Source organism: Desmodus rotundus, chromosome 5 (genome assembly GCF_022682495.2).
Source record: "Desmodus rotundus isolate HL8 chromosome 5, HLdesRot8A.1, whole genome shotgun sequence".
Taxonomy (NCBI): domain Eukaryota; kingdom Metazoa; phylum Chordata; class Mammalia; order Chiroptera; family Phyllostomidae; genus Desmodus; species Desmodus rotundus.
The window spans coordinates 116,106,022-116,130,780 of record NC_071391.1 but is presented as its reverse complement, the minus strand read 5'-3'; the positions used below and the strand labels follow the sequence as shown (position 1 = coordinate 116,130,780).

The following is a 24,759-nucleotide window of genomic DNA, read 5'->3' as shown; positions in this document are numbered from 1 at the left end:
CTTAGGGGGCTTTTTAGACCCAGAGAGGCAACAGAGACCTTTAATGAAAACCCTGAATTTAATGTGATATTGGGGGGAGCCCCATCTTTCCCTTTCTACCACCCACCCATCGGCCTGTTGTGAGTTGGGTGAGGGCCGCCCCCAGTCTCCGTCCTGCGGCTCTGGGTGCCATCCTGTACTCAGTCACCCTCCTGGGCCCGTCTCTCTGTGAATCTCCTGTGGGACATAGGGGAAAGACATTGTGTGGGCTTTGCCATATTATGTATCAGCTCCATAATTAGCTCCCTTCCTCTACCTGCCCCTTCCTCCCCACTGTCCTCTCAGCCGCTCACCTTCTCGCGTATTCATACAGTGCCTGCTTGCGCTCCTGCAGGCTTTCCTGCCGGGCCCAGGAGGACTTGGCAAACGTTATGGCTGTGGGCTGAGGCATCGGGCCAGAGCTGGGGAACTGAGGTGATCACAATGTCAGAGGGCTTGCGAAGTCATCATCATTAAACACGCATCGAATGCCTACTTTGCGAGAGAGGCACTGTGCTAGGGTCTCAGGATCAAAAAAGAGACATCAGGGATAAGGAGTATGTAGACTGCCCTATCCCCCACCAAGTCTTGGATCTGACCACTTTCTGGGTCTCACCTTAGGGGGAGAAGCTGTGGGAAGGGACTGGGTCCCCTCGGTGATGTCTTCAGGTATGAAAGCTACAGCTCCCTCAAGCAGATTGGTGATGGTCAAGTCTATGCATCCAGTCTTGGCTGGGGAGAAGGGAAGCGTGGAAAAGGGATCTGTTTCCCTGCTCACCATTTCTCCTCACCACCCACCTTTCCTCTCTGTGCCGGTCTTTCTGTGGGAGGCTACCCTTTTGCATACCCAGGTCTCTCTGGATGACATCCAGTGGCACATGGGGTAAAACCTCCTTGACTCTCTGTGCCAGAGTTGTCAGCTGCACATCAGGAGAAGGGCCAGGGGAGGGAAGGAAAGACGACTGGGCTGCAAAAAAGAGATCTGAAATACGGTTAGTAGAGAATGAAGAGAAAGGAGAGGCTGACTAGCACAAGAACAGGGAAGCCTGGGGGAAAAGAAGCAGCTTTGTGCACAGAGACTACACACCTGACTGCGGGCGCAATCTGGGGTGTCTCTGTCGTTTCATGTGCTCTGCTTTGTCTGCTGGAGTGAGTCGTGTCCCTGTCTGACCCAATTCTTTGGCCACGAGCTAGGGAGAATTGGAAGGTTGGGAGTGTCAAAGCCTCAAGTTGTCCTCTCCCCCTTAAGGAAAGACCCCACCTCCACCCTGCCTGTGTACCCTACCACCTGTTGTACACGGAGGGCAAACTCCTCATTCCCCTCCCCCAAATGGCGATGAACAGGACGGAGCCACCTGCAAAAAACAAGTCAGGGCTATGTTGGGGGCACCACGGGTACAGGCTGTCACTGTTTCCCTACTTTGATGCCTTGTTCCACGGGACAGCGGTGTTCAGGGTGGAGAGAGAGTAAATACTTTGTGTTGCATCTGTGTTGGAATCTTGGTATTAAAAGCTCTACAAATGGACAAGGCAGAGCAGGTACTTTCTTGACCTTGAGGTGAGCTTTTCCCAAGCACCAAAAAGGACGGACAATTAATACCTTACTTGATACACCGTGAAAGGGACGAATAGTGACCACAGCAGTTCTGAGACCCAGGAGGCATCTGACACAGTCTAAGAAGGCATGAAAGCGAGATCTAAGTGAGGGCCAGGAGTGGGAAACTTTCTCCCAAGCCCCAAAGATTCCCTGTCCAGCGTGCACTCACCACAGAGACTAGGGGTCTCTGGACCCGAAGGGTAAGAGGCTGTACCACATCCTGGATAGAAAATGGCCAGGAACTAGAAGGAAGAGAGTAGAATGGGATTCCAGCCAGCCTAGTCAGCAGCTCATACCTGACTTAAAAGAGAAAACTGTCAAACTGCCCAAGAAGATAAATGGGGAATAAAGGGATTCAGGGGAAAGAACCAAAAGGAAATGAACTACGAAAGGAAGGGTTAGGGCTGAAGAAGGCTGTGGAAAACCTAAGGGTCCCCAAGCCTGACTACCTACGCATTTAGAGGCTAATACCTGTGCTCACCCACCTGAAGTGCAGAAGCCCCTCCCGGCCATTGGTGGCCTCTTCCTCGGGGAATAGCAGCAGATGGGTGGGGGGAAGCCTCGTGGAAGCACAGAATCTCTTGAGTGACTCCACCAACTCCCCCCGCCCATCCATCTCCATGAAGCCCCGAGACCAGCACACAAAGCTGGGGGGACTATTGAGTAGAGGCTGGGAACAGGGAAGATAGAAAGAAGAAGAGAAGAATGTTGGAAAGTGACAAAACTGACATATGGGGTATAGAAGCGGGCTTAGGGGTAAGGCTCAGTATCTCGTGGACTCCAAGGGAAAACGAGGCGGGCAGAAGGTAGCCTTAAGCTGGGCCCCAAGGGACTGCCCGTGGCGCACTCGTCTTCGCCCCCCACTCACGGTGCTACAACTGGTGAGCAGGTTGACTATGTTGTGGTCGAAAGGTGTCACGTGATTGGAAATGAGGACCCTGACGCGGTGATCCCGGAGTCCGGGGTCCTCCTGCCGGGCTACGAGTCCCAGCACTGCACACATGGTCCGCACCACGAACCTGGGGACGCAGACAGTAGTGACTGCACGGTCTCGGGCTGGACACATCCCTGACCCTCCCCGGGCGCCCGGGTCGGAACCTGCGAAGGACGCTGTCCGGGAGCGCGCAGCTGACTAGGAAGACGTGGATTCCAAGAAAGAGACGCAGGACTAGGAGGCAGAACCCGACGGGCGCGTAGAGCAGCAGCGCGAGGAGCAGGAAGCCGTCACCTGGGAGCCTGGGGGCGAGAGGCGGGGTGATCCGGCGCCGAAGGCCGAGTGGACGCGGGAGCCGGTCGCTCCCCGTCTGAGTTCTTACCGGTGCGAGTCAAAGAGCCGCTCCGGCCCCGGCGCAGGCGGAGGCTCCATCGCGGTTGCTTTAGGGGTGTCCGGCCGCTGCCGCAGCCGCCATCTTCGCGACCCGCCGCAAGGGCTCCTGGGAAGGCGGAGTCTCCGGGCGTCAGCCCAGGGTGCGGGGACCGAAATCCTGAGGCGCCCCGGAAGGGCTACAGCCCCAGCATGCCTCGCGGGCCCGTGGGCCACCTCAGAGCTAGCGTCCCGCAGGGACCACAATTCCCGGCATTCGCCAGACGCGGGGCGGAGTCGGCCTCCCGGAATCCTGGTCCCAGCGTGCACTTCTGGAGGACTTCAGGTACCGGCGTGCTCCGCGTGCGGCTGTCCACCGGCTCACGTCCAGGGCGCCGCCTCTGTGTAGGGCGGGCGAAGAGGCAGTCGAGGCGGAGCTGATGGCTGCACTGAGGGCGGGGCGGGGTGCATGCGGGAGCTTTCGGGGATGGCGAGCTTTTCGGGGGGTTCTTTGGGGAAAGGCACCCCTGTTGACCCCTGACCTCCGGGCCCTGCTGACGTCAGGAACTCCCGACCCTCGGGCCGGAGAGACTTACGGGACTCCCAGTCTCCAGGCCCAGTTCTCTGTGGGGGTCCCTGGACCACAAACATGTCTGACGTCGGGGACTTCGGATTCCCGAGCACGGCTGACTGCGGATACCCCAGATCCTCAGACCCGGGAGAACTCAGGGACCCCTGGAGCCCGTCCGCGCGTGTGGCTGGCAGTGGCACTGGGCGCTGGGGGGGCAGTGCTGCTGTTGTTGTGGGGCGGGGGGCGGGGTCCCCCGGCCGTCCTTGCCTCTGTCCTTGGCTCGCCGCCCACCTCTCCTCGGAGCCAGTACAACTTCATTGCAGACGTGGTGGAGAAGACTGCACCTGCTGTGGTTTATATCGAGATCCTGGGCCGGTAACGGTGGGGTCGACCAGGAGGCACCGAAGTCGCGGGCTAGAGGGCGGGCGAGCTGGAGGAGTCCGACCTCCTCACATCCGTGCTTTCCTTCCGTTCCAGGCACCCTTTCTCGGGCCGCGAAGTTCCCATCTCGAATGGCTCAGGATTCGTGGTGGCTGCGGACGGGCTCATTGTTACCAACGCCCATGTTGTGGCTGATAGGCGTCGAGTCCGTGTGAGGCTGCCTAGTGGGGACACGTATGAAGCCGTGGTCACAGCTGTGGATCCCGTGGCAGACATTGCCACGCTGAGGATTCAGACTAAGGTGGGGGTCCGGGCGACCTCCGTCTGGTTGGGGCCCTGAATTTGCTCGCGTCTCCAGTTGACAGGTCCCTTGTACACAATCTCTTTTAGGAACCTCTCCCCACACTGCCCCTGGGGCGCTCAGCTGATGTCAGGCAAGGGGAGTTTGTTGTTGCCATGGGAAGTCCTTTTGCACTGCAGAACACGATCACATCCGGCATCGTCAGCTCTGCTCAGCGTCCAGCCAGAGACCTGGGCCTCCCGCAGACAAATGTGGAATACATCCAGACTGACGCAGCTATTGATGTGCGTACTGATATGGGAAAAGTGATAGTCTAGGTTGGGGGAGGGACAGAGGCTGTGTGGTGCAGGCACCAAGTGTGATAGAAGGTGGATGAGCCTATACCATATGGAGGTTGGGCTACACAAATGTAGAATTTGGAGACGACGCCTACAGCCTGGTATGCACTCAGGCATAGAGTCCCTGGATCTCTTCCATATTTTCTCCTTGTCCTGCAGTTTGGAAATTCCGGAGGTCCCCTGGTTAACCTGGTGAGTGAGACATCCTTTCGAAGAATCCCTGTCCCAGGTCAGTGTGGGGAGGGGTGGGCTTTTCCCTAATTCAGTGAGGTTTGGTCAAGTTTCTGAACAGTCCCCTGTTAGCTGTCTCCCAGAATCTAGTGAGATCTCCCCAATTCCCCAGTGCTCCCTGCTGTTCTTGTTCAGGTACCCCATCTCCTACTATTTATCCAGGCTAGGGAATAGCTGACTCTGTCCCTGCAGGATGGAGAGGTGATCGGAGTGAATACCATGAAGGTCACAGCTGGAATCTCCTTTGCTATCCCTTCTGATCGCCTTCGAGAGTTTCTGCATCGTGGGGAAAAGAAGAGTGAGCCTGGCTTGTGGGGGAGAGGCTCCTTTAAGTGGTGGTGGGGCATTCATTGGGCCTTGCTGGAGAAGGGTCTGTTGGGAGGAGAGAGGGGAAGGAAGGAGGTAGCTGGGTGGGGCTCATTTGTCTCTTTATCACAGATTCATGGTTTGGAACCAGTGGGTCCAAGCGCCGCTACATTGGGGTGATGATGTTGACCCTGACTCCCAGGTATGAGCTTTAGGGGTAGTGATCTGTAGATCGTCATTGGTGAGCCAACGGCACTTCCGTTGAGCTTTGTTCTCAGAAAATTCTGTCTTTATCTATGGTGAACCGCCTCACACTTGGAGCTAGCAGAAGAGCTGTCCTCTCTCATCCTCTTGGCTTTCTTACTCCATTCCATTTTGCACAGCTGTCATCAGACTGAGTTCATCTCATTACTGCTTTGATTTAAAATCTTCAGTCTACTAACCTGGTATTTAGGGGCCATTGTCCATTTTCCAGAACTGGCTTCCTACACGGCTATATTCTGGTCCAGCCAACCTGATTTCCTATTACAGGCTTTTATTTATATTGTTCTTTTTTATATATAGTTAAGTAGCAGGCCCATCCTTTTAGGCTCTGCCGAAGTTCTACTCCTTAAAGCTTGTCTTAGGATTCTACAATGAGATTACGTCTGTTGATTTAACATTATGTGTTATGTGGAATTAGGTATCTTTTCTATGCACGTCCTAATTACTAGAAGGCAGAAAAGAAATTGCCTTTGTATCTGGAGTACCTAGTGCATTCCTTGTCCATACAGTCAGTGTTGATGAGAGATTGAAGGTGAACCCAAAGTGGGGAGAGCACCTCGGTGTGGTTAACGGGGTGACCTGTGTCCTTTCAGCATCCTTGCTGAGCTGCAGCTTCGAGAGCCAAGCTTTCCTGATGTTCAGCATGGTGTGCTCATCCATAAGGTCATCCTGGACTCCCCGGCACACCGGTGAGGGCGAGACTGCACTGTGCGGGGGAGATGGGTGAGGTGTTCGTGTGCCCTTGAACTGGGCTATCTGCTCCCTCCTTTCTCTCTGCCCATCTTTTGCCATAGGGCTGGTCTGCGGCCAGGTGATGTGATCTTGGCCATTGGGGAGCAGCTGGTACAGAATGCTGAAGATATTTATGAAGCTGTTCGAACCCAATCCCAGCTGGCAGTGCGGATCCGGCGGGGAACAGAAACGCTGACCTTATATGTGAGCCCTGAAGTCACAGAGTGAGTGGATCAGCAAGAGTATTAGGCTCCTGCTCTGATTTCCACTAGCTTTCCTGGCCTAGGCTGTGAGGGCACCTGGACTGAGGACTAAATGAACCCGTGGGGGGCAGGTCCCTCCAACCACCAGCATCAATCCCTGGGCTCTGAGGAAATCACAAAAACACTTTTTATATAAAATAAAATTATACCTAGCAACATGTTATAGTAAAAAATGAGGGAGGGGTGCTGATCTCTCCCACAAAAAGGCTAGAGGTAAAGCTGTATTCCCTCTGCACTGAGGAGGGGGTATACTGGAGCTGACCATCCTGACCTCCCTATTCAAGAAACCGAGCTGCTGCTGTTGGGTGTTCTGGCCAGTTAATCGGGGTGCTCTTCGTGGTGAGCTCAGCTCAGTGCTGGGCCTGGGAGCCAGGATTCCCCGTGCTTGGTCACAGACACGGACGGCTGGCCTAGGAAAGAGGGCGGTAACTTTTGCCTGACAGTTCCACGTCTGCAGTGCACACTGGGTGAGTGCGGTGGGCCTGCCGACAGCAGGGGTTCCTTGGTAAGCTCCTGAGGTAATGGCAGCCTCAGACCCCTGCCATTAGGGGCCAGTGGTGGTCTGAAGAGGTGGGTATTAGCACCTTAAATGACCTGGTTACTGGTCTGTCCAGGGTAGCGCTCGAACCTCTTATTGGCCTCTTCACTGAAGGCATCACCTGTAAAGTGAATGGGCAGTTTGGGCAGGAAAACAGATCCATTGTGGGAAAGGGTGGGTAGATGTGGAGAGGCTAGGAGATCCAGAGGTGGGTGGGAAGACAGACAACTTGGAGAAGAGAATGAAGGCCTTCCCCTCCCATCCCCCAGTCTTCCTGGGCTGCCCTTCCCACCAAATACCAATGTGGCAGTTGTGCACCCAAATGCGATGTCCATCATATTTGCAGTTACATTTCATTGCATTGTTGGTGAAGTCACTCTCTGCTACTTCAAAATTGGGGTTGATGACCACCTGCGAGGGGGAGAAAGGCAACATAATTCAAAGGTGTCAAATAAACACTCCTTCCACTTGCTAGCAGGACGTCTGAGACCCCAGGCACCTGCAGAATGTAGTTTCCTGGCTTCACATCTGTGATGTCAATCCATTGGCAGTCAATGTCGTGTCTGTAGAGGTCCCAGCAGCCTACGGTGATGCCCTGCTCTCCAAAGTTGGCACACTCGTATCTCTTGGAGACATCTGAAGGGACCGGCAAGGCATACGTCAGTGTGAGGCAAGGTTGTGGGATGGAAGTACTGTTGTCCATCCTAGGCCTCAACTCACCCTCCTGACACTCCGTGTCTTCTAGACAGAAACTAGCTTTGTGGCCCTCAGCCACCTTGGTGCCGTTGGGGGTCAGGATATCGTAGTGAGTGAAGATGTCCATACTGTGGTAATGCCTATGGGGACACGAGACAAGGGAGCTTGTTTCCTTCCCTGCTCCCGGCAGCCTCACCCTAACGCCAGTGGCCTTGCTCTTTTACTCGGCCCACTCACCCATGGCACTCGTGCCACACCCAAGAGTGGCGCCCAGCCTTGGGCCTGAAGTCAGCTCGTCCCAGGTTGTGAATCTGGGAGGAGAATCGGAGTAGACGGCGGTGGCCGTAGGGCCAGTTGGCGGAGCGCGCTGAGTGGGCCAGGCAGTTCTCTTCCGCGGCACAGTACAGCATGTGCAGGGGCCGGTCCTCGATGTAGGCGGTCTCCTGCACCAGTGCCGAGTGCAGCAGCAGGTCTGATGCGGCTGCACCCAGGAAGGGAGGGGGGTGTTAGAAGTCACTGCTGAAGGGTGGGGACAGCTGGGGGTGCTTTCACCCCTGCCTCTCTGTAGAGTGTATAAAGCTGGGTTTTTATAGGGAGGAGTACCCCTCCAGATACAGCCTTCTCTTTCATAGAAAGGGGCGGCCCAGAACCTCCCTTCCCCAGCTGGCTCTCCACTCACTCTCAGAACAGATGACTCCAGCGGTGAAACGGGTGTCTGTCTTCTTGCAGGCAATGTGGGTGCCGTGATGAGCACATTGGTCCAGGGACAGCTCGGTCCCTGTGCAGCGCACTCCACTCATTACTACCTCTGTTACGTTCCCTGAGTCCCAGTACCAGGTCTCCTGGGGACATATGCAGATGTTTCTGTGAGGCCCCACCATCCAGCTTCCAGGGCCAAAGGACTCATTTCCATAGTCCTCTGCCCCAAACACAGGCTTTGGAGGCAATAACCTTGGCTCCTCTCTCCTTTCCACTCACCTGCAGGCCATGGTTGGCATAGCCCAGTCCAAGTTGCCTACAGACCACCATGGCCTCCAGTGTCCCCCAGCCATCCCCACAGATGAGGCCCCACCGAAGGGGCCCAGGTCCCCCAACTTGCACCTCAACTCGCCCTTCATGTCGGCTGCGGCCCCCACTGAGTCGGATCTGTAGTGATAGAAAGGAAGAGCTGGGCAAGCTTTTGGGGTGGGGCAGTGGGAGTCTGTAGCAAGCTTGTGGTGATGGGTGACTCGGAGGCATGTAAAGGGAACATGGTGGTGGTGTCAGGTGGGAGCTGCAGGATTGCAGGGGCCGAGGGCAGTGGTCTGCGAGCCATCACACTTCAGAGTGTGACCAGATAAGATGCGAGATACCTGAGCCAAGGTGGAAAGTATGACTGACCCTGGTCTCTACCCCAGTGTAGGGCAGGTTGCATCGGACTCCAGCATCCTGGCCATGGGAACAGTCCTCAGCTGTGATGTTCTTGTGGGGGCACTTCCAGAGGGAGGGTTCCTGTCCAGAGCATCGAACTTCACTCAGATGGATGGCACCCATGCCTAGGGTCAAAGGCCAAAGATCAGGAGGTTGTAACTGGGCCTTCATTGTCCATCCAGGGGTCTCCTCCCCAAGGGTTGTATCCCCCAGGAGTGTGTACGTCTTCCTTCCCTGCCCCTTCCCTGCCCTTCATCTCCCTTACCCTGTCCCATGCGGGCACCACTCAGAGCCTCTCGAGCACTCCCAAAGCCCAGCTCCCGACACACCACGCTGGCTGCCTGTAGGTCCCACTTGCGGTCACAGACTGTGCCCCACGTGCCAGCCTTCAGGACTTCCACCCGGCCCTCTCCAGGGTGGGCCCCGCCCTTCAGACGCACTCGGGCCTATAGAGAAGAGACAGTGCAGTGGCAGTGAATGGGAACAGCAGCACAGAGAGGGCTGAGCAGACCTGGAGGTCAATGGATGGGGGGGGGTGTCTCAGGTTTGTGGCCCGCCCACTGGAAGGTTCCTCTCTGTCCTTAAAGGTCAAGGCTGTGCTTAGGGGTCGCCAGGCTAGGGGGGGGGTCTCCACCTGGGGCAGGGAGGGTCATTGTCACTGTCTCACACACCTCCCCCTGAGGTTTCGACTGTTGCTGCTTCTTCTGGCCATTGGATGTTGCGTAGACAGGACCTGGCACACAACTCACCACCGCTGGGGCACCCCCCGGGCACCTGGTGGTGTCATTGGCACGATAGAACTCCAAGGAGCAGCGGGAGAGGTGGGCCTCTGTACCCACACACGCCACCCCATGCAGACCGAAGGAGTGTTGCTGCCGCTGGGCCAGCAGCCTGGGGGGACAGGAGTGGGGAGCAGTAGGGTAAAAGAGTGCGCCTGCTCTGTGCTCACAAACCTCCTCCTGCTCCACGCCTCCACCATCCCCTAACTTTTCACGACCACTTTATCCCTCTTCTTCCCTTCTTCTCTGCTTCACTGCCCTCCAGAGGGACAAAGGGAATGGTGAGTTTCCGGGCTGAAAGGGCCTAGGTTACTCAGACAGCAGGGTCTATGGGGACCTTCTGCAGCAGAAACACCTGCCATAGGGCCTGTGGGAAGGCAGCCAGTGTTAACTTGCCTGGCAGAAACCTTGCTGCAAATGGTTTCAGGCTGCTGACCTTAATACCGGAGGCTGAGGCTGAGTCTGAGGCCGCTGTGCAAAGAGAATGGGAAGCTAGGACCACCCAGTGGGAAGAGATGGGTAGGAGGGGGCAGCTGACACACGAACAGGAAGCCTGTATAGCCAGAGTACTCAGATTCTTCTATTGTGCTGAGGACGGAATAACTGAATGAGTCAGGATGCAAATGAGTGAGTAAATCTTGGGTCTAAATGGCTCCTGAGAGGCCAAAGGGACTCCCAGGCCAGAGTGTGACAGGAAGTTATGGGAAAAACAGACCAGATGGGGGACACACAAAAGATGGGCTGGCAAATGTAGGGATGATGGTATATAAATGCAAGACAGACAAAAGTTAGAGGGACTACACAGCCAGAGAAGGAGAGCGAACACGAACAATGGCAAAGACATCCCCAGACCTGAGCCAAGCTGTGAGTCTTTAATGAGGCAGTCCGTGCTTCTGCAATTTAAACGTAACAGAAAGAATGTTCCATAGCCACCAGAGCAGGAAAATGGGACAAAATGAGCGATGTTAAAATTTGGAATCACTGCAGAGAGATGCTTGAGAGAACGAGGGGACTTATTATTGACACCAATGGAGTGAGAGATTGCAGCAAGGCATGTGAAGTACATTCTTGCTAGGACAGCTGGTTCAAGCCCAGAGGGGAAGGTAACCAGCTCAGGCCTGGTATTGCTGGAGTGGGCTTGTGAGGCTGGTTTGAAAGTGAAATATCACAGCGATGTGCCTCAGAGGAAGGAAGGAACATGACGACTTGAAGACACTGGCTAGGAAGACAGAGAGGAGGACACGTTTATAAACGCAGCAGACAGAGGAAGCCTAGAGACTTGATAGAATACCTTCGGAAGCTCAGGACAAGTGGATTCGGAAGCTCAAAGAGACCAGGTACTCTCCCAAAGTCCTGTTTGGCTGAAAATAAAAGTCAAAGAGGCCATCACAGGAAAAAGACATCTCTCTTCTGGACTCCCTCCTCCCCTCCCCCCACAACTAACAAAGTAAAAACGCAGTGTGCACTTTAATGTGGGGGTCAAGGAAGGCCAGAATATGGCCATGTTGGGCAAAGATGACCCTAAGCTAAAAGGCACTACAAGAACACCCCCAAATTTCAAGCTCCTTTGAAGCCACCAGAGGGAGGAGCTGGAGAATGAGGGGCACCAGGACACCAGTGGGTGATCTCAGAATGCACTGAAGAGAGGAGGGGACAATAGAGAGGGATCAATTCTCTGTATCTGTCATTCCTGAAGAAGTCATCAGGGGGACCGCACATGCACATGGCCTTTGGCAGCCCAGTGAGATGTAATCACAGGGGGAAATTTTCCATTCCCTTGTGTTCTCTTTGAAGCAACTCAGGAGGAAAATTATGGAACTGGGAACCTAATTGTGTCAGTTGGGCCAGAGAGGATCCCGTCCCTGGTTAAGTTTCTAGAGGGAACACTGAGCCTTACCTCCAGGCCAGTCAGTAGTGCTTGTTTTTAAAAGTTAATCAAATAAAGGTAGGATGGGAACACTGACAACTTCTTAGGGGAGAGGCAAGCATGGCGCTTGGAGGACGAAAGTGCTAGAGTTTCTACTAGAATTCACTGGGGAAGATAAATGAGCATGTGGAACAAGGGCAGTCAGTGCATGAACTCCTATGGAGATTTTCAAAATTCCCATGACAAGCACAACTCCCCAGAGACACAAGGGCAAGCCTTACTTCATGGTTCAGTGACCCATCTGGAAGGTGGTCTCTAATAGCTGCTGCTGTTCCTCCACTCTTGGTGGAGGGCTCTCTGGCACCCCTTCCTGACCACCACTCAATCCCGGGACTCATGGCTAGGTGCTCCCTCTCCTGTCCACCAAGCCTGAACTTTATTTACCTCTTGATTGGCCCCCTGCCCACTCGGGGTTTGGGTTTGACTTTACGCTTGGTGATTGGTCTGAAAGAAGGAGAAAGAAATTAGTGGAAGTAGTGGTTAGGTACATGGCCCAGGAAAGGCAGAGGGTGATTTTTTTTTCCTGTTTCTGGGTAGGACCCCTTAGGCAGAGTGTGGGAAGGGATATAATGAAGGCAGCCCAATTTGCCCCAAACACTGGCTGCCACATACCACTGACATGTAATTTAGGGTCTCGTGCTGCTCTCTGGATTCAGCAACAGTGATGAATAATCGAATTATGTCAGTCCAGGTGGGTGAGGGGAGGAGACAAGAGGAAGTTAAGGCAGGAGAGAGAATGAGAATGGGGGTGAATTAAGGGAGAAGACTGGGGAAGGGGAGGAGGCATGCAGGTGGCTCAGGCTGCAGTCCAAGCTGTTTGGGGAAAATATAAAGATGAGGAGGCTTCTCCTCAGCCATTCCTTCATTATTCCTCCTAAGACCAAAGCCTGCCCATTCCCATGCCTGCCTCCCCTCCCCGTCACCCCTGGAATGGCCATTTTCCAGTCATAGCCTTAATTCATCAGCTTGGGTTTTGGGATGGACATGGATAGGCTGCCTTCCATCCATCCACCTCCTGGGGCCACAGGGGTGTGCAGGAGGTCCCGGGGCTCTTGCCCCATTACCTTCCAAGGGGCTTTGGGCGTCGGGCCGAGGCTTTGGCCGCTCGCTTCCTCAACTTTCTGTGAGGATAAGACAATAGCAGAGTCAGGATCATTCTAGAACCAAGTGGAAAAGGCTGGTGCTCTGGGACCAGGGGCAAGGTTTCTTTCCCTAGAATCAAAGGGTTTGTGGCAGCAGGATGTTATAAAGTCAGATTCTCCCAAGGCTCTACCCTTCACAGCTGTTTAGCTTCATAAGCACATGCCCAGGTGTGTGAGCAGCAGTGAAGGGCTCAGGACTGACAGAACCCCTCCATCGGACCCACAGAATTAAGGCAGATGGGGTTATCCCTTTTTTTGGATCAATATTAAGGCTGATCTAAACCTTAGGGAAGGGCAAAGGGAAAGGGTGTAAGTAGGAGGGTGTTAGGATTGTTAGGCTAGCCAAACTGACCAGGTGAGGAGAGAGGACTGCCCTGGTCGTGTCTAGGGAGGCGGACTTTTTGTTCTTGAATGCTCTCTGGCTCCTGGCATTTCCGGGCCTGAGGCTAGTGACTGAGGACCAAGGACCAAGGTAGGAATATCTAAGGATGTTAACTTGGTTTGACTGTGGGGTATGAAGCTAGGCTGCTTAGGATGACAGCACCTTTCCAGCCCAAGTTAACGCCCATGTGCTTTAGTCATTCACAAACTGAGCTCATCCCCCAAGGGAAATAAGTTCTGAAACCTTATTTATTTGTAATTAGTCTAAATATTTGGCCTATTTTATTCTTTAAGAGGTTGCCTTAAGTCTAATGACTGGAAACTAAGTCTGTTTTTCCTCTCACTCTCCCTTTGCTTTCAAAGACTTTAATTCTGCCCCGTCTTTGTCCTGTCCAACTGTGTATGAATGAATGCAGGTCCTGTTTCTCTGTTCTTACAAGTTCATGAAATTCCCTGTTATCATTTCTTTGAACACGTCCTGCTCTACTGTTTCTCTGGAGGAGTCCTATCTGGATACAGTATACGGTGTGAAGAGGCACTAAAATTTTAACATTTGGATTCTAAACAGGGCTGAAGCTGTTGGGTGTTTCCTGCCCTGGCTACTTCCTGAGGATGTACTTAGTTGGTATTTTTGCCAAAACATCGAATATGTCCAACACTGCAAGCGAAGAGGCTACAAGTAGTTCTCAGGTCCCTTTCCTGAGACATTACTAAGCGTTTAGACTCTCCTGAGACATTACTAAGAGTTTAGTTTTACAATGCAAAACTTCCCCCCCAAATGTCTTTTTCTCAAACATGTCTAAAATAAAAGACACTTGGCACGTCCTTTTGCCAGTGGCCCAGAGAGATCCTCTTGATCTCCAGAGGAGCGCTCAGAAACACGTAGGGTTACTCAGAGATCTAGAAGTGCAGTAGTCTGCCCTTATCCACGAGAATGCCTCCCCTCAACACACACTCCCCTGGATGTTTTCATGTATAATCACTGTTCCTGAAAACGCTGGTCTGGATTTCTGCATAGCTTGCACCCTCACCTCCTTTAAATCTTTTCTCAAAAGATGCCTTCTCAAAGAGGCCTTTGCTGACCATCCTATTTAAAACTGCAATCCCACAGCCATTTCCTTACCCCTCCCCGTTTTATTTTTAATGGTTACGCTCTTCACTGTTCTTACATTCTTATTCTCTGATTCCTCTCTGGCCCATGAGGTCAGGGATTTTTGTCTGTTTTGTTCACTGTTGAATCCCTACGGTCTACAGCAGTCTCTGGCACACAGTAGGCACTCAATAAATAAATACTGAATGAACAAATCTCTACGCTTTTGTTTATGCTACCCTCTTCAATTGAAATGCCTGCTATTTAAATCATACTCATCTTTCAGAACCTGGTGTTTGGATTAGGAAAGATAAAGAGCAAACACAGAGAAAGACATAGAGCCCCAAGAAAATAACGGCGGAGGAGCCGAGTACATAGATGGTTTAAAACAGTTGAGTCTCTAGGGCAGATAAAGTGTATTTTGGGGAGGGGGGGGCTGAAAGAAATTTCAGATGTCTTGGAGCCAAGGCAAGGAAAATTTGAGCGAGTATGGAAAAGAATGGAGGTTGGATAATATACTGACTTTCAAAAAGAAGAAAAAGGATTCCTTAACCTATAGGTAAATAATAATCTAGAGTAACTTATTAAATAGAAAGTTCGTGAACACTGAGGAAAAATTATGGTGATTCTTAGAGGCTTAAAATGCTTTCAGTAAAAATTAACTCAGTGAAACCACCATGATTTCCTTTTGTGAATGATTACTCATCAACCAGAAGCTGGGGAAAGGCTATGCACATAGTATACCTCGGTTTTAGCAAAGACTGCCAGTATCCTGTGAATTCCTTACAGATAAGATGGTGAAATGTTTGCTACATCATTGTAGTGTTCAGTTTGTTCCCAATTGGTTGAAAAGACATTTCACAACTAATGGTTGAAGCCTTGGTGAAAACCTGGAGGAAAGTTTCATAAGAAGAGTCGGGCTTTGGTTTTAAACATTTCAACAAGTTCAACAGTTACTCTGATGAAGGCAGAAGGCATGGCTATCATCAGGTCTATCTACGGAAGGAGGCCGGGAAGGACAACACGTGGAAAATAATGTCAAGATTCAAGGTAATCTCGTGGGATCCTCATGGCCTTTAAAATGGCTTTAAAGTGATGTAGCAAATTAATAAACTCAACATGGATTTAGGTTCCAATAGGCTGCTCTATCAGTATCGAAGATAAGCGAAGACCTGAATTGGTTTTAGGGGATCACAAGCTCAGGAGGAGCAGTGGGATGCTGCCTCAACACAAAGGCAGTGCGAATGGAGGCCCGCCTTAACCAAAGCCGAGCATGCCTCTGATCAGACCACGTCAGACCGCGTGGGAAGCGGTGTGCCCAGTGGAAGGTCACCTAGATGTCCAGAGGTTTTTCTGCAAAACTGATCTACGGAAATGCTGAAGAAAATAAGCATTTTCAAAAGAAAAAAAAAATAGAAAACAAAGGAAAAAAGGATACAAGCATTTTCATCCTGCAAAAGTTGATTATAGAGAGACTAAAGATTACCAAATTTTTCAAAATGACCAAATTAGATGTTCCAGGGAAGGGAGACGCAGTAAACACACCAGTCCCCATTGTGATTCGTTATTCTGGAAGCTGGCTGGGCTCTCCGGCAGGTGGGGGGCCGCAGGATATTCTAGAAAATATTTCTAGGAGTTGTCAGAGCTCGCGCGCTCACAGACGCGCCCCGCCGGCGGCCTGAACCCAGGGCGGGGCGCCCTCCCTCTTGGGCTCTCGGGGATGGGTCCCAGAGCAGGACAGGCTTCCCGGTGGGCGGAGACTCGGTCCAGTTCCAGTCCTCACACCCCGGTCGCCCAGGCTTGCGCAGCACGCAGCCAGGCCCCGCCTGGGCAGGGGATGTCCTTACTCACTCTGAACTCGGACCCGGGATCCGAGCGGTGCCAGGGCGGTGACCTTAACCCACGCGGACCGCTGCCGCTGGGCGTGGCCTGGAGACCCGCGCGCGTCAGGGGCGGAGGAGTCCACCAGCCGGCCCGCCATTCGCCCCGCCCCTACTCCGGACCCCAGCGAGCAGGAGCCTCACTGGTCCCCTTGCAGACCCACCTGGAGGAGCCCTTCATGGTCCCACAATATTTCTCACCTCTCTAGCCTGGCAACGGTGTCCCCTTTTCCCCACTACCCCAGAAGCCCCCCTCACCCCCGTGCCTGGATCCTCTCAGAGGTCTCGCAATCCCATTCTTTAAGGAGTGCCCCTCCACCCAAGTCTGCTCCGCCAGCGCCCATATCCCTTCACCTGTAGAAAGCCGTGTTGACCCTCTTTTCGCTGGGGAAGCCCAGCATCCCGCAGACCACGTGGCTGTTGTGGGCACTCCAGCCTTTGTCACACACTTTGGCCCAGCCGTCGGGAAGCCGCACTTCGACCAGTCCCTCAGTCACAGGCAGGGGTCGCCTGCCCCGCCCAACTGCTGGTCGAAGTCGCACCTCCTCCACTTGCAGGTGATGCTCTACCTGAGGAGGGACCACAAGCAGAGGAAGGAATCCCGTAGCACCTTTCAGGTGTCCTGACACCCTTAGGAAACCCAGACTGTGTCTGCTTTCTGCAAACCCACTGGGGAGCAAGGACTGGGACAGGGCTAATAGGCATGCCTCCCCCAGTGGGGTGTTGCCTGGGGTGTGTGGGGTGTCCAGTGGAAGGACTGCTGTGAGGTGCCCTGAGGAATGCTCAAGGGTGCTAGGAAGGAGCACCTCACTGTCTGGAGCAGGAGGATGAACTTCACAGAGGAAGTGGCGAGGGAAAGTAAGGAGGGGGAAAGTAAGGAGGGAGATGTTCCAGGATGCCCTGGGGACCAGGTCCCTGGCCAGGTTTGTTAATGCTGAAACATATTTGGATTTTTCAGCATCTAGGAGCCCTACCATTTGCCCCCAGCGACTCAGCCCCCAGCTTCCTACCCACCCAAATTATCCAGTGGGCACAAGGAGTCCCCTACCTTCTAGTGTCTCCTCCAACCACATATAACACCCCATAGCCCCCTCTGTCTGGCCATCCTGGCTGGTGTGTGTGTGTGTGTGTGTGTGTGTGTGTGTGTGTGTGCACTGCAGACCTCGATGACATTGGAGTCAGGGAAGCCAGGGAGGCGCTGGTCCTTGCAGATGATCCCAGCGTCCTCATCATGGGTACAGTCACTGTTCCCCCAGCCCCTGGAGGCACATTCGGTCACACTGTGCTCAGTCCCACTGCAGCTCAGGTTGTCCAGCCAGATGCGGCCTGTGGAGGGAGAGATGAAGGGACAAAGAGGCTTGGAGAGGTAGGATGGGGGGAATGAAGGGGGAGTTGGGGAGAGCGAGAATGGAGGCCTCACACTTGGCCACCATGATCCCATTTTTTTGGTAAGATAATGGAAGGGACAAGGGACCCTGGAGGGAATAGGAAAGGAGGCATAGGATTGGTGGAGGGTTGGTGGTGATCTGGGCATAGTCAGGAATCTGGTACAGTGAATAAAAAACCAAGAGTCAACATCGAAATTCGGCTCAGTTCTTACCCACTCAGTGATAGATAGTACAATTAACCAAGAGCCTATTGTGTTAGGCACTCTGCCATGGTTGTACATGCGCATCATTTTTAGAACAGAGCTGCCAGAAGATACTACCACCACTTTATATAAAGAAACGAGGGTTCAGAGAAGTTAAATAACTTGCCTAAGACCACACAGCCAACGGGGGCTCAGGGGTTTGAGCCATTTGTGAGTCTTGGAAGTCTAAGGTCTTTCACCTCAGCCTCAGTTTCCTATGCCCCCCCCCCCCCCGTCTGTGCTTCCACATTGTCCCTTGTTCTTCTCTCTGCCTGGACCTTTGAAATGACTGTCATTGACTTCCTCTCAGAATTGGGTGGACCCTCAAAGGTCCTCTGTCTCAGCCATTGTGCAGGGACCCCTGATGCATACATGACCCGACAGGACTTCCCCAAGGCTATGGGAACCATTACAATGTCCTTGTGAATCTTTATGACTTTCCCCTACCGGGTCTAGTTCAGTTCTTTGATGCCATCCAAAAAAAAGTCCCTTAGCCACATGACTGTCTTCATATTTGAAGATAACCATCATGTAATTGCTATCCGAGGTTTTTTCCTTTCATATAAAAAATCCCTGGTTTCTTCAGCTACTCCTCCTTGAAACTTGGCTTCAAATTTTTGGCATCTGGGCCCTGGTGGGGTAGCTCAGCTGGTTAGAGCGTTGTCCAGATACGCCAAGGTTGCTCAATCCCCTGCCAGGGCACGTAGCATCAACCAATGAGTGCATAACGAAGTGGAACGACAAATTGATGTTTCTCTCTGCTATCTCTCCCTTCCTCTCTCTCTCTAAAATCAAGCAATAAAAAATTTTTTTAAAAATCTTTCACATTTGGGCACTCTCCTCTGAAAATATTTCCATTTTCTGTCATGTCTCTTACAATGTGGCATTTACAAGTGGTTCAGAAGCGGTCTAGCCAGTGGGAATCGGGGAATCCGCTGCGACTGCACCAGCATCTGCCTGTCAATCCCATGTGGGCTCATACAGAGCAAGCACCCCCAGGCCTCAGGTGGAATTGTTCCTAAGCTCCTACTACCCACATTCACGCTTGTCCTCATCAGTGCCAGCTTGTTGGTTTCAGCTCTGGCCTATAATGTGACTTCGTCAGCTGCAGTATCTGTGATCTGTCTGGCTTTGGGACATCCAGACATCATTTACCTGCTCTCAACATCTCATGAGAGCACCTGTACTTTAACCAGGGCTCACTTAGTCAGGGCTGTGCTCGAGCATGGCTTTAGAGAATCATACTTTGTTCAACAGAAAGAAATTTAGTTATCATGTAGTCTTTTTGCACATGGGCTTTAGAGAAGGCATGGACCAGCCTAAGAACACGGAGCTCTGAGAAGTGACTATGTAGGCTGACACTAGCTATTCTTCGTGTCCTGTGTCCCTGTGGCTGTGTTATCCTGATGGTCCCTCTCCCTGCACTTAGGTCACACTCAGGCAATAACTAGGCTATACGTGGAGCAGTGCTCACCTGTTCCAGGGCCATATTTGGCGCTATGGGTCCAGCCTGTGGCCTCTGTGAAGCCCAGCTCCCGGCAGAGGACATGGGCTGCCTCTAGCGTGAAGTCATCATCACAGATGGTGCCCCATTCACCAGCTCGCTGTATCTCCACACGGCCCTCGAAGGGCTTCCTGGGGAAGCCAGCCAGCCGGAACCGCAGCCCTTGGCTCCCGGCCCTCTTCTCAGGGGCCGTGGACGGGGATGGAGATCCCAGGCACGAGCTGCACAGCAGGTACAGCAGCAGCCCCCACAGGCGCCACCGCCAGACACGGATAGGTTGCATGGCAGAGAAGGCCTGGGTGCCCCAGAGAGAGAGTGTGTGTGAGAGAAACTGAGACTGAGCCAGGCCCAGGTCCGCGAGAGAGGTTGTGAGAGGAAAAGAGACATTAGTAAGACCAGAGCAGAGAGGGGGAGAGAAAGGCAGGGACTAAGACAGTGAGAAAGAAACACACTAAATAAGGGCTGAAACAGAGTCAGGGAGGCACAGACTGGGAGACTCAGAGTGAGGTGAGGGAGAGATGGAGGGAGGGAGGGGGGGAGGGACGGAGAGAGAGACTGAGAGACTCTCCCTCCCTTTTGTAGAGTAAAACTCTCACTAGTAGTTGTTAATGTGTCACAATGACCTTCCCTTGTACTACAGTGATCACCTTCATTACCCCCACTCACAACATCTGGGACCCAGAGATCAAAAGACAATGATTAGACATCAGGAGTCAGAGAATGGTTGAGAGATAGAGACTGAGCAAGAGACACAAAGAGGAAGACCCAGACAGGATGTGAGAGGAAGGGAAATTGTGGGAATGAAAGGGGGGAGGGAGAGAGAGACAGAGACAGAGACAGACAGACAGACAATGTTGATGATGGACGGAAGGTGATGGGGAAAGAGCCAGGAACACAGAACTGGGGAATGGCTGCGAGAGGCAGGTGAGGAGGAGAGGGACTGACAGGAGCCAAGAAGCAGAGGCCAGAGGGACCCATTCAGCCAGTCAGACAGAGGACGGACAGCTACTGACTGTGGAGAGAAGCAGGCAAGGGGGCTTAGGAGACCCTTGGATTCTAGGGTCCCATGAATGGAGGCCAAGCCCAGAGTCCTGTCTGGGCAGATTCTGAGGCAGAGAGGGCAGACACTAGAGTGCAGGTAGAGCCCACCACAGGCCCCACCCAGCACACAGGCTCTCACTGCCCTGCAGGGTCAAGGGGCCCAGGAGGGCCAGGCCTCAAGCTGGGTAGGGGGTGGGGTGGGGTGGGGTTGTCTAAGCCTCCTGCCAACATCACCACCACTGTCACCTGGCAACTGCAGGCCGGGGCACCATTCAGGTCCTCAGCCAAGGCCTTCCCCCCGTCTGGGGCTGAGAACAGCTCCTGTACAACGCTGGGGGGGGGCACCCCAAATACTTCCCCAGACTCAGACACACAACCCAGGAGAACAGCTTTGTCGTGGGGACATTTTGGCTTGGGTGGCCCAGGGGTAGGGCCTCACAGAGCAGCCCCCTGCCTTAGGGTCCTCCCAGCTACCCCATTTGAAAAATCCGCAGCCTCCCCCCCTCTACTGCCCCACCCATCGCTCCGTAACTGCCTCCTCTTTCCAATATTTTTGTCTCACTTTTCCTTGACAATAATAAAACCTTCAGCTGGTTGGCTTCCCCTCGACTCCATCCCACATCACCCCTTTGCCCTCCTGGTCCCTCCACCATCCTCTCCATCCGCAACTCCCCTTCCTCGGGAGCTTGACTCCCCTACCTTTGGCTGAGCGGGGGCCCTAGACGCTGGAAGAAGAGTGTTGGTCCTGGAGATCAGTCCTAGGACTTCCAAAAAGAAGTATTAGGCCAGGGGAGACTGGACCCCTCCCATCTCTTCCCCCTCTCCTTTTGTCCCTCCCAAGTCCCCTAGAGCCCTCCTACATTCCGCCTTCTCTCTGAATTCCTCCCAGGCCAGGTCCCTCCTCTAGGTCCTCCCCTCCCCTGTAAAGCTTGCTGGCCGCTGTTGCTTGCTCCACCTCCCCCCGCCCCTCTCCTCCCGGCCGGCTCAATGAAGCTTTCTTTTCCCTTGGGTTGGAGGCCGGGCAGCTGCGGTCAGGGAACTGGACACGCAAGAGGCCACAGGGCAGCGGACTAGCCCCGGGCGGCGGCCCCTGTGGCGGCGGAAGGCCGCGGCTTAGCTTTGGGCTCCGGGAAGCCTTCCAGTCCCGAGCCCCCAGCCCGTCCTCCAAGTCCCCTGCTCCGTGGAGAGTAAATAGCCAGGATTGGGACGGGTCTGGTCTGGGGAACTGAGGTTAGGAGGACCCACGTGGTCCCTCCGGGTCCCCAGGGTGCCCGTCAGCACTTCCCAGGTGATGTCACAGCCTTCACTACTATGTCACGTTGAGCAGTGATGTCACACGCAGCTCCCCAGTCTAGGCGCTAGAGCGCTCTGGCGGAAACCACGAGGTTAGTCTTGGTGGAGCCACTTGTGCACGTCCCACGGCTGGGGGTAGGGTAGAGGCCGGGAGGGAGTGCGCCGTCCAGCTTACCTGGGGACCCCCCGCTTCCTTCTCGCTCCTCTCTGTCCTCCCCCTTCGCGGTCCGCGGGGTAACGGGCAGGGGCGGGAACGCCTCCGGCGGGCCCCGCCCCCGCCCCGCCCCGCCCCCGCCCCGCCTCCAGCTAGCGAGGCCAGGAAGCAAAGAAGGAACCGCCGGGGGCCATGGACGGGGCCGTGATGGAGGGGCCGCTGTTCTTGCAGAGTCAGCGTTTCGGTACCAAGGTAGTCCGGGGCAGGGGTGCCGAACCCCATGAGAGCTAGGGGTGGGTGGTAGGGCTCAGGAAGCGGGGGGCAGCGGGTAGGAGCGCGGCGCGGGAGCCCAGAGCCTTGCGAAGGTCCCGCGAAGTCCCTGGGCGCACTGCGAAGAGCCGTCTGCGGGCCGGGGGCACGCCCTCCCTGCTCTTGGGAGACTCCGCGGCATCCTCTTCGGGTAACGTGGGCCCCGTCCGGAAGGCCTGCGCTAGTGGCCCCTTCCCCGTCGGGGCCGGGCCGTCGACCCTCGCCCGCCGCCTCCCCAGCGCCTCTCGCTCTCTTTCCGCAGAGATGGAGGAAGACCTGGGCCGTGCTCTACCCGGCCAGCCCCCACGGCGTAGCGCGCCTCGAGTTCTTTGATCACAAGGGGTCGAGCTCTGGAGGGGGCCGAGTGGCCTCGCGCCGCCTGGACTGCAAGGTGATCCGTCTAGCCGAGTGTGTGAGCGTGGTGCCGGTGGTTCTGGAGAGTCTCCCTGAGCCTGGCGCCGCCGCCTTCCGCCTGGACACCGCACAGCGCTCCCACCTGCTGGCCGCCGATGCGCCGTCCAGCGCCGCCTGGGTGCAAACGCTGTGCCTAAACGCCTTTCCGGTGAGGGGGCTAGGAGTGCCCTCAAGGGGCTGGGCGAGCCGAACTGGGCCTTAGAGGCGATTCGGGGTGGGGGTGGTTACAGCGGCGGAGGAACTGGGCTGGCTCAGACCCTCGGAACCGGGTTGAGGGAATGACAGGGTCTTCCATACTCTTTTCTTTTTACCCCAGAAAGGCAGCTGGCCTCTGGCGCCTGCTGAGAACCCACCCAAGCTTTCTGCCCTGGAGATGCTGGAGAACTCTCTGTATAGCCCCACCTGGGAAGGTAGCCGCCTGAAAAGACGGGCAGGGATGGGGTGGAAAAGAAAGGTGCCCAGGGAAGGGGCTGATTAGAGGGTCCAGGGACCCATGCGGAAGTGGGAAGTTCCTGAGAGCTGGGTTTCAAGAGAGTGCTGGGATGATCTGCCCCTCTTCCCGGTCAGGTGCCAGGCTAATTGTGTATTCCCCCCAGGATCCCAGTTCTGGGTAACCGTGCAGAGGACTGAAGCTGCTGAGCGCTGTGGCCTGCATGGCTCCTATGTGCTGAGGGTGGAGGCTGAGAGGTTGACTCTCCTGACAGTGGGAACTCAGAATCAGATACTGGAGCCACTCCTCTCCTGGCCCTACACTCTGTTGCGTCGCTATGGCCGAGACAAGGTGGGTATGCTGTCCTGGAGGGTTGGCTTTCTGGGACCAGGGCTGTGGGCTGGGTGGGGTGGGGCAGGGCAGGAAGGTGGGAAGCTCTGCCTTCTGATAACCCTTTTTTTGCCTAGCCCATGAGCCCACCTCCCTCCCCAGCTAGTCTTTTCTTTGTAGACACAATAACTAGTTGGGCCCTGTGACTCACCATGCCTGATGGCTCTTGGTAATGTGTTTCCCTTCACCCTCTTTCCAGGTAATGTTCTCATTTGAGGCTGGCCGGCGCTGCCCCTCTGGCCCTGGAACATTCACCTTCCAGACAGCACAGGGAAATGACATCTTTCAGGCTGTTGAGACCGCTATCCAATGGCAGAAGGCCCAGGGCAAGGCTGGTCAGGGACAGGATGTTGTTAGAGCTGATTCCCGTGAAGAACTGGCAGAGCAGAAGCCAGCTTCCCACCCTGGCGCCCAGGAGCTCCCAGGCAGCCCTCCGGCCCTGTATGCCGAACCCTTAGACTCCCTGCGCGTTCCTCCAGGTCCTTCCCAGGATTCCCTCTACTCAGACCCTTTGGACAGCACCCCTGCGCTGTCAGGGGAAGGGGTACAGTTAAAGAAAACTCTCTATTGGAACTTGTATGAGCATGTGCAGCAGCAGTTGATGAAGGCCAAGCTGAAGGACCCCAAAGAGGACCCCATCTATGATGAACCCGAGGGCCTGGCCCCAGCTGCTCTCCGGGGCCTTTACGACTTGCCTCAGGAGCCCAAGGATGCATGGTGGTGCCAGGCTCGAGTGAAGGAGGAGGGCTACGAACTCCCCTACAACCCTGCCACGGATGACTACGCCGTGCCTCCCCCTTCCCGGATCACAAAGCCCCTGCCAGCTCCCAAGCCCCAGGGCCTGGCCTTCCCTGAACCTGGTGCTGCAACTGGCAGTGGCAGCAAAAGCCATAGCTCAGACACTGCCCTGTACAGCCAAGTCCAGAAGAGCAGAGCCTCGGGGAGCTGGGACTGTGAGCTCTCTAGAGCGGAGGCTGACAGGACTGGGGTCAAGTCAGAGGGCTCCACATGAGAAGCTGGGCAAGGCTGGGGTTGCTGGTGGGACCATGGAGAGGTGGCATTGGGGATCAAAGAAGCCTGTTAGAACCTGTGGGAACCAGAGGGCTGGAGGGGCCTGTGTGAGACTAGGGGACCAGACATATCAGGGGAGTCAAGGGAAGAATGATTAATCCCTGGAAGTCCTGGAAGTGGGACAGATGGCAGGGGCCTTGGGGGTGGGACCTGGGGAGATCAACATCCTTAAGCCATCCCCCCAAAAGGAACGGAAAGCTGCTGGACCAGATCTTCAGGAAGGGTGCTTGACCAGAGTCGGCACAGTGGGAGGGGCCTGCATGGAGGCTACTGGGAGATGCTGGACTGTGCCTGGATCCTTTCCTCTGCACTGTTCTTTGCCAGAGATTTATTTTTTAAAAAGTTTTATTCTCATTAAAGTCAGTTTGGATTTAA

At 54.5% G+C, this 24,759-nt stretch overlaps 4 protein-coding genes across 12 annotated transcripts; 2 read left to right on the top strand and 2 right to left on the bottom strand.

Annotated features, from left to right (window-relative positions):
- Nucleotides 1-39: 39 nt before the first annotated feature.
- AUP1 (AUP1 lipid droplet regulating VLDL assembly factor) lies at nt 40-3,063 on the bottom strand. 5 transcript variants are annotated; one of them, XR_011651235.1, is made up of 12 exons: nt 2,932-3,063; nt 2,714-2,851; nt 2,484-2,634; nt 2,101-2,285; nt 1,785-1,857; nt 1,619-1,692; nt 1,307-1,373; nt 1,106-1,208; nt 866-985; nt 635-750; nt 333-510; nt 40-216 (listed from the first exon to the last, which is right to left on the bottom strand). XR_011651235.1 is itself a non-coding variant. In XM_053923949.1 (12 exons), the coding sequence occupies exons 1-12, from the start codon at nt 2,979-2,981 to the stop codon at nt 180-182; spliced, it is 1,245 nt and encodes a 414-aa protein (XP_053779924.1). In that variant the 5' UTR covers nt 2,982-3,063; the 3' UTR covers nt 40-179. The 5 variants fall into 5 exon arrangements, 4 of the variants coding, with proteins under 4 accessions (XP_053779924.1, XP_024414260.3, XP_053779926.1 ...); XM_053923949.1 differs by having other exon boundaries at nt 333-448; nt 866-1,000; XM_024558492.3 differs by having other exon boundaries at nt 333-448.
- Nucleotides 3,033-6,464, top strand: HTRA2 (HtrA serine peptidase 2). Its single transcript, XM_024558576.4, has 8 exons — nt 3,033-3,864; nt 3,967-4,171; nt 4,261-4,455; nt 4,669-4,701; nt 4,933-5,038; nt 5,179-5,248; nt 5,904-5,999; nt 6,105-6,464. Exons 1-8 carry the CDS (start codon nt 3,359-3,361, stop codon nt 6,268-6,270), a joined length of 1,377 nt encoding a protein of 458 aa, XP_024414344.2. The 5' UTR covers nt 3,033-3,358; the 3' UTR covers nt 6,271-6,464.
- On the bottom strand, nt 6,409-21,895 carry LOXL3 (lysyl oxidase like 3). 4 transcript variants are annotated; one of them, XM_053923944.1, is made up of 17 exons: nt 21,792-21,895; nt 21,023-21,087; nt 19,253-19,577; nt 17,311-17,474; nt 16,503-16,717; nt 12,720-12,776; nt 12,040-12,099; nt 9,621-9,840; nt 9,215-9,395; nt 8,920-9,074; nt 8,518-8,685; nt 8,219-8,381; nt 7,777-8,020; nt 7,564-7,679; nt 7,343-7,479; nt 7,143-7,254; nt 6,409-6,964 (listed from the first exon to the last, which is right to left on the bottom strand). In XM_053923944.1, the coding sequence occupies exons 3-17, from the start codon at nt 19,563-19,565 to the stop codon at nt 6,891-6,893; spliced, it is 2,379 nt and encodes a 792-aa protein (XP_053779919.1). In that variant the 5' UTR covers nt 19,566-19,577; nt 21,023-21,087; nt 21,792-21,895; the 3' UTR covers nt 6,409-6,890. The 4 variants fall into 4 exon arrangements, with proteins under 4 accessions (XP_053779919.1, XP_053779920.1, XP_053779921.1 ...); XM_053923945.1 differs by having other exon boundaries at nt 21,023-21,048; XM_053923946.1 differs by lacking the exons at nt 12,040-12,099; nt 12,720-12,776.
- On the top strand, nt 21,886-24,759 carry DOK1 (docking protein 1). 2 transcript variants are annotated; one of them, XM_024558557.3, is made up of 5 exons: nt 21,886-22,022; nt 22,342-22,641; nt 22,810-22,903; nt 23,090-23,274; nt 23,513-24,759. In XM_024558557.3, exons 1-5 carry the CDS (start codon nt 21,963-21,965, stop codon nt 24,323-24,325), a joined length of 1,452 nt encoding a protein of 483 aa, XP_024414325.2. In that variant the 5' UTR covers nt 21,886-21,962; the 3' UTR covers nt 24,326-24,759. The 2 variants fall into 2 exon arrangements, with proteins under 2 accessions (XP_024414325.2, XP_071077635.1); XM_071221534.1 differs by lacking the exon at nt 21,886-22,022 and having other exon boundaries at nt 22,344-22,641; nt 22,814-22,903.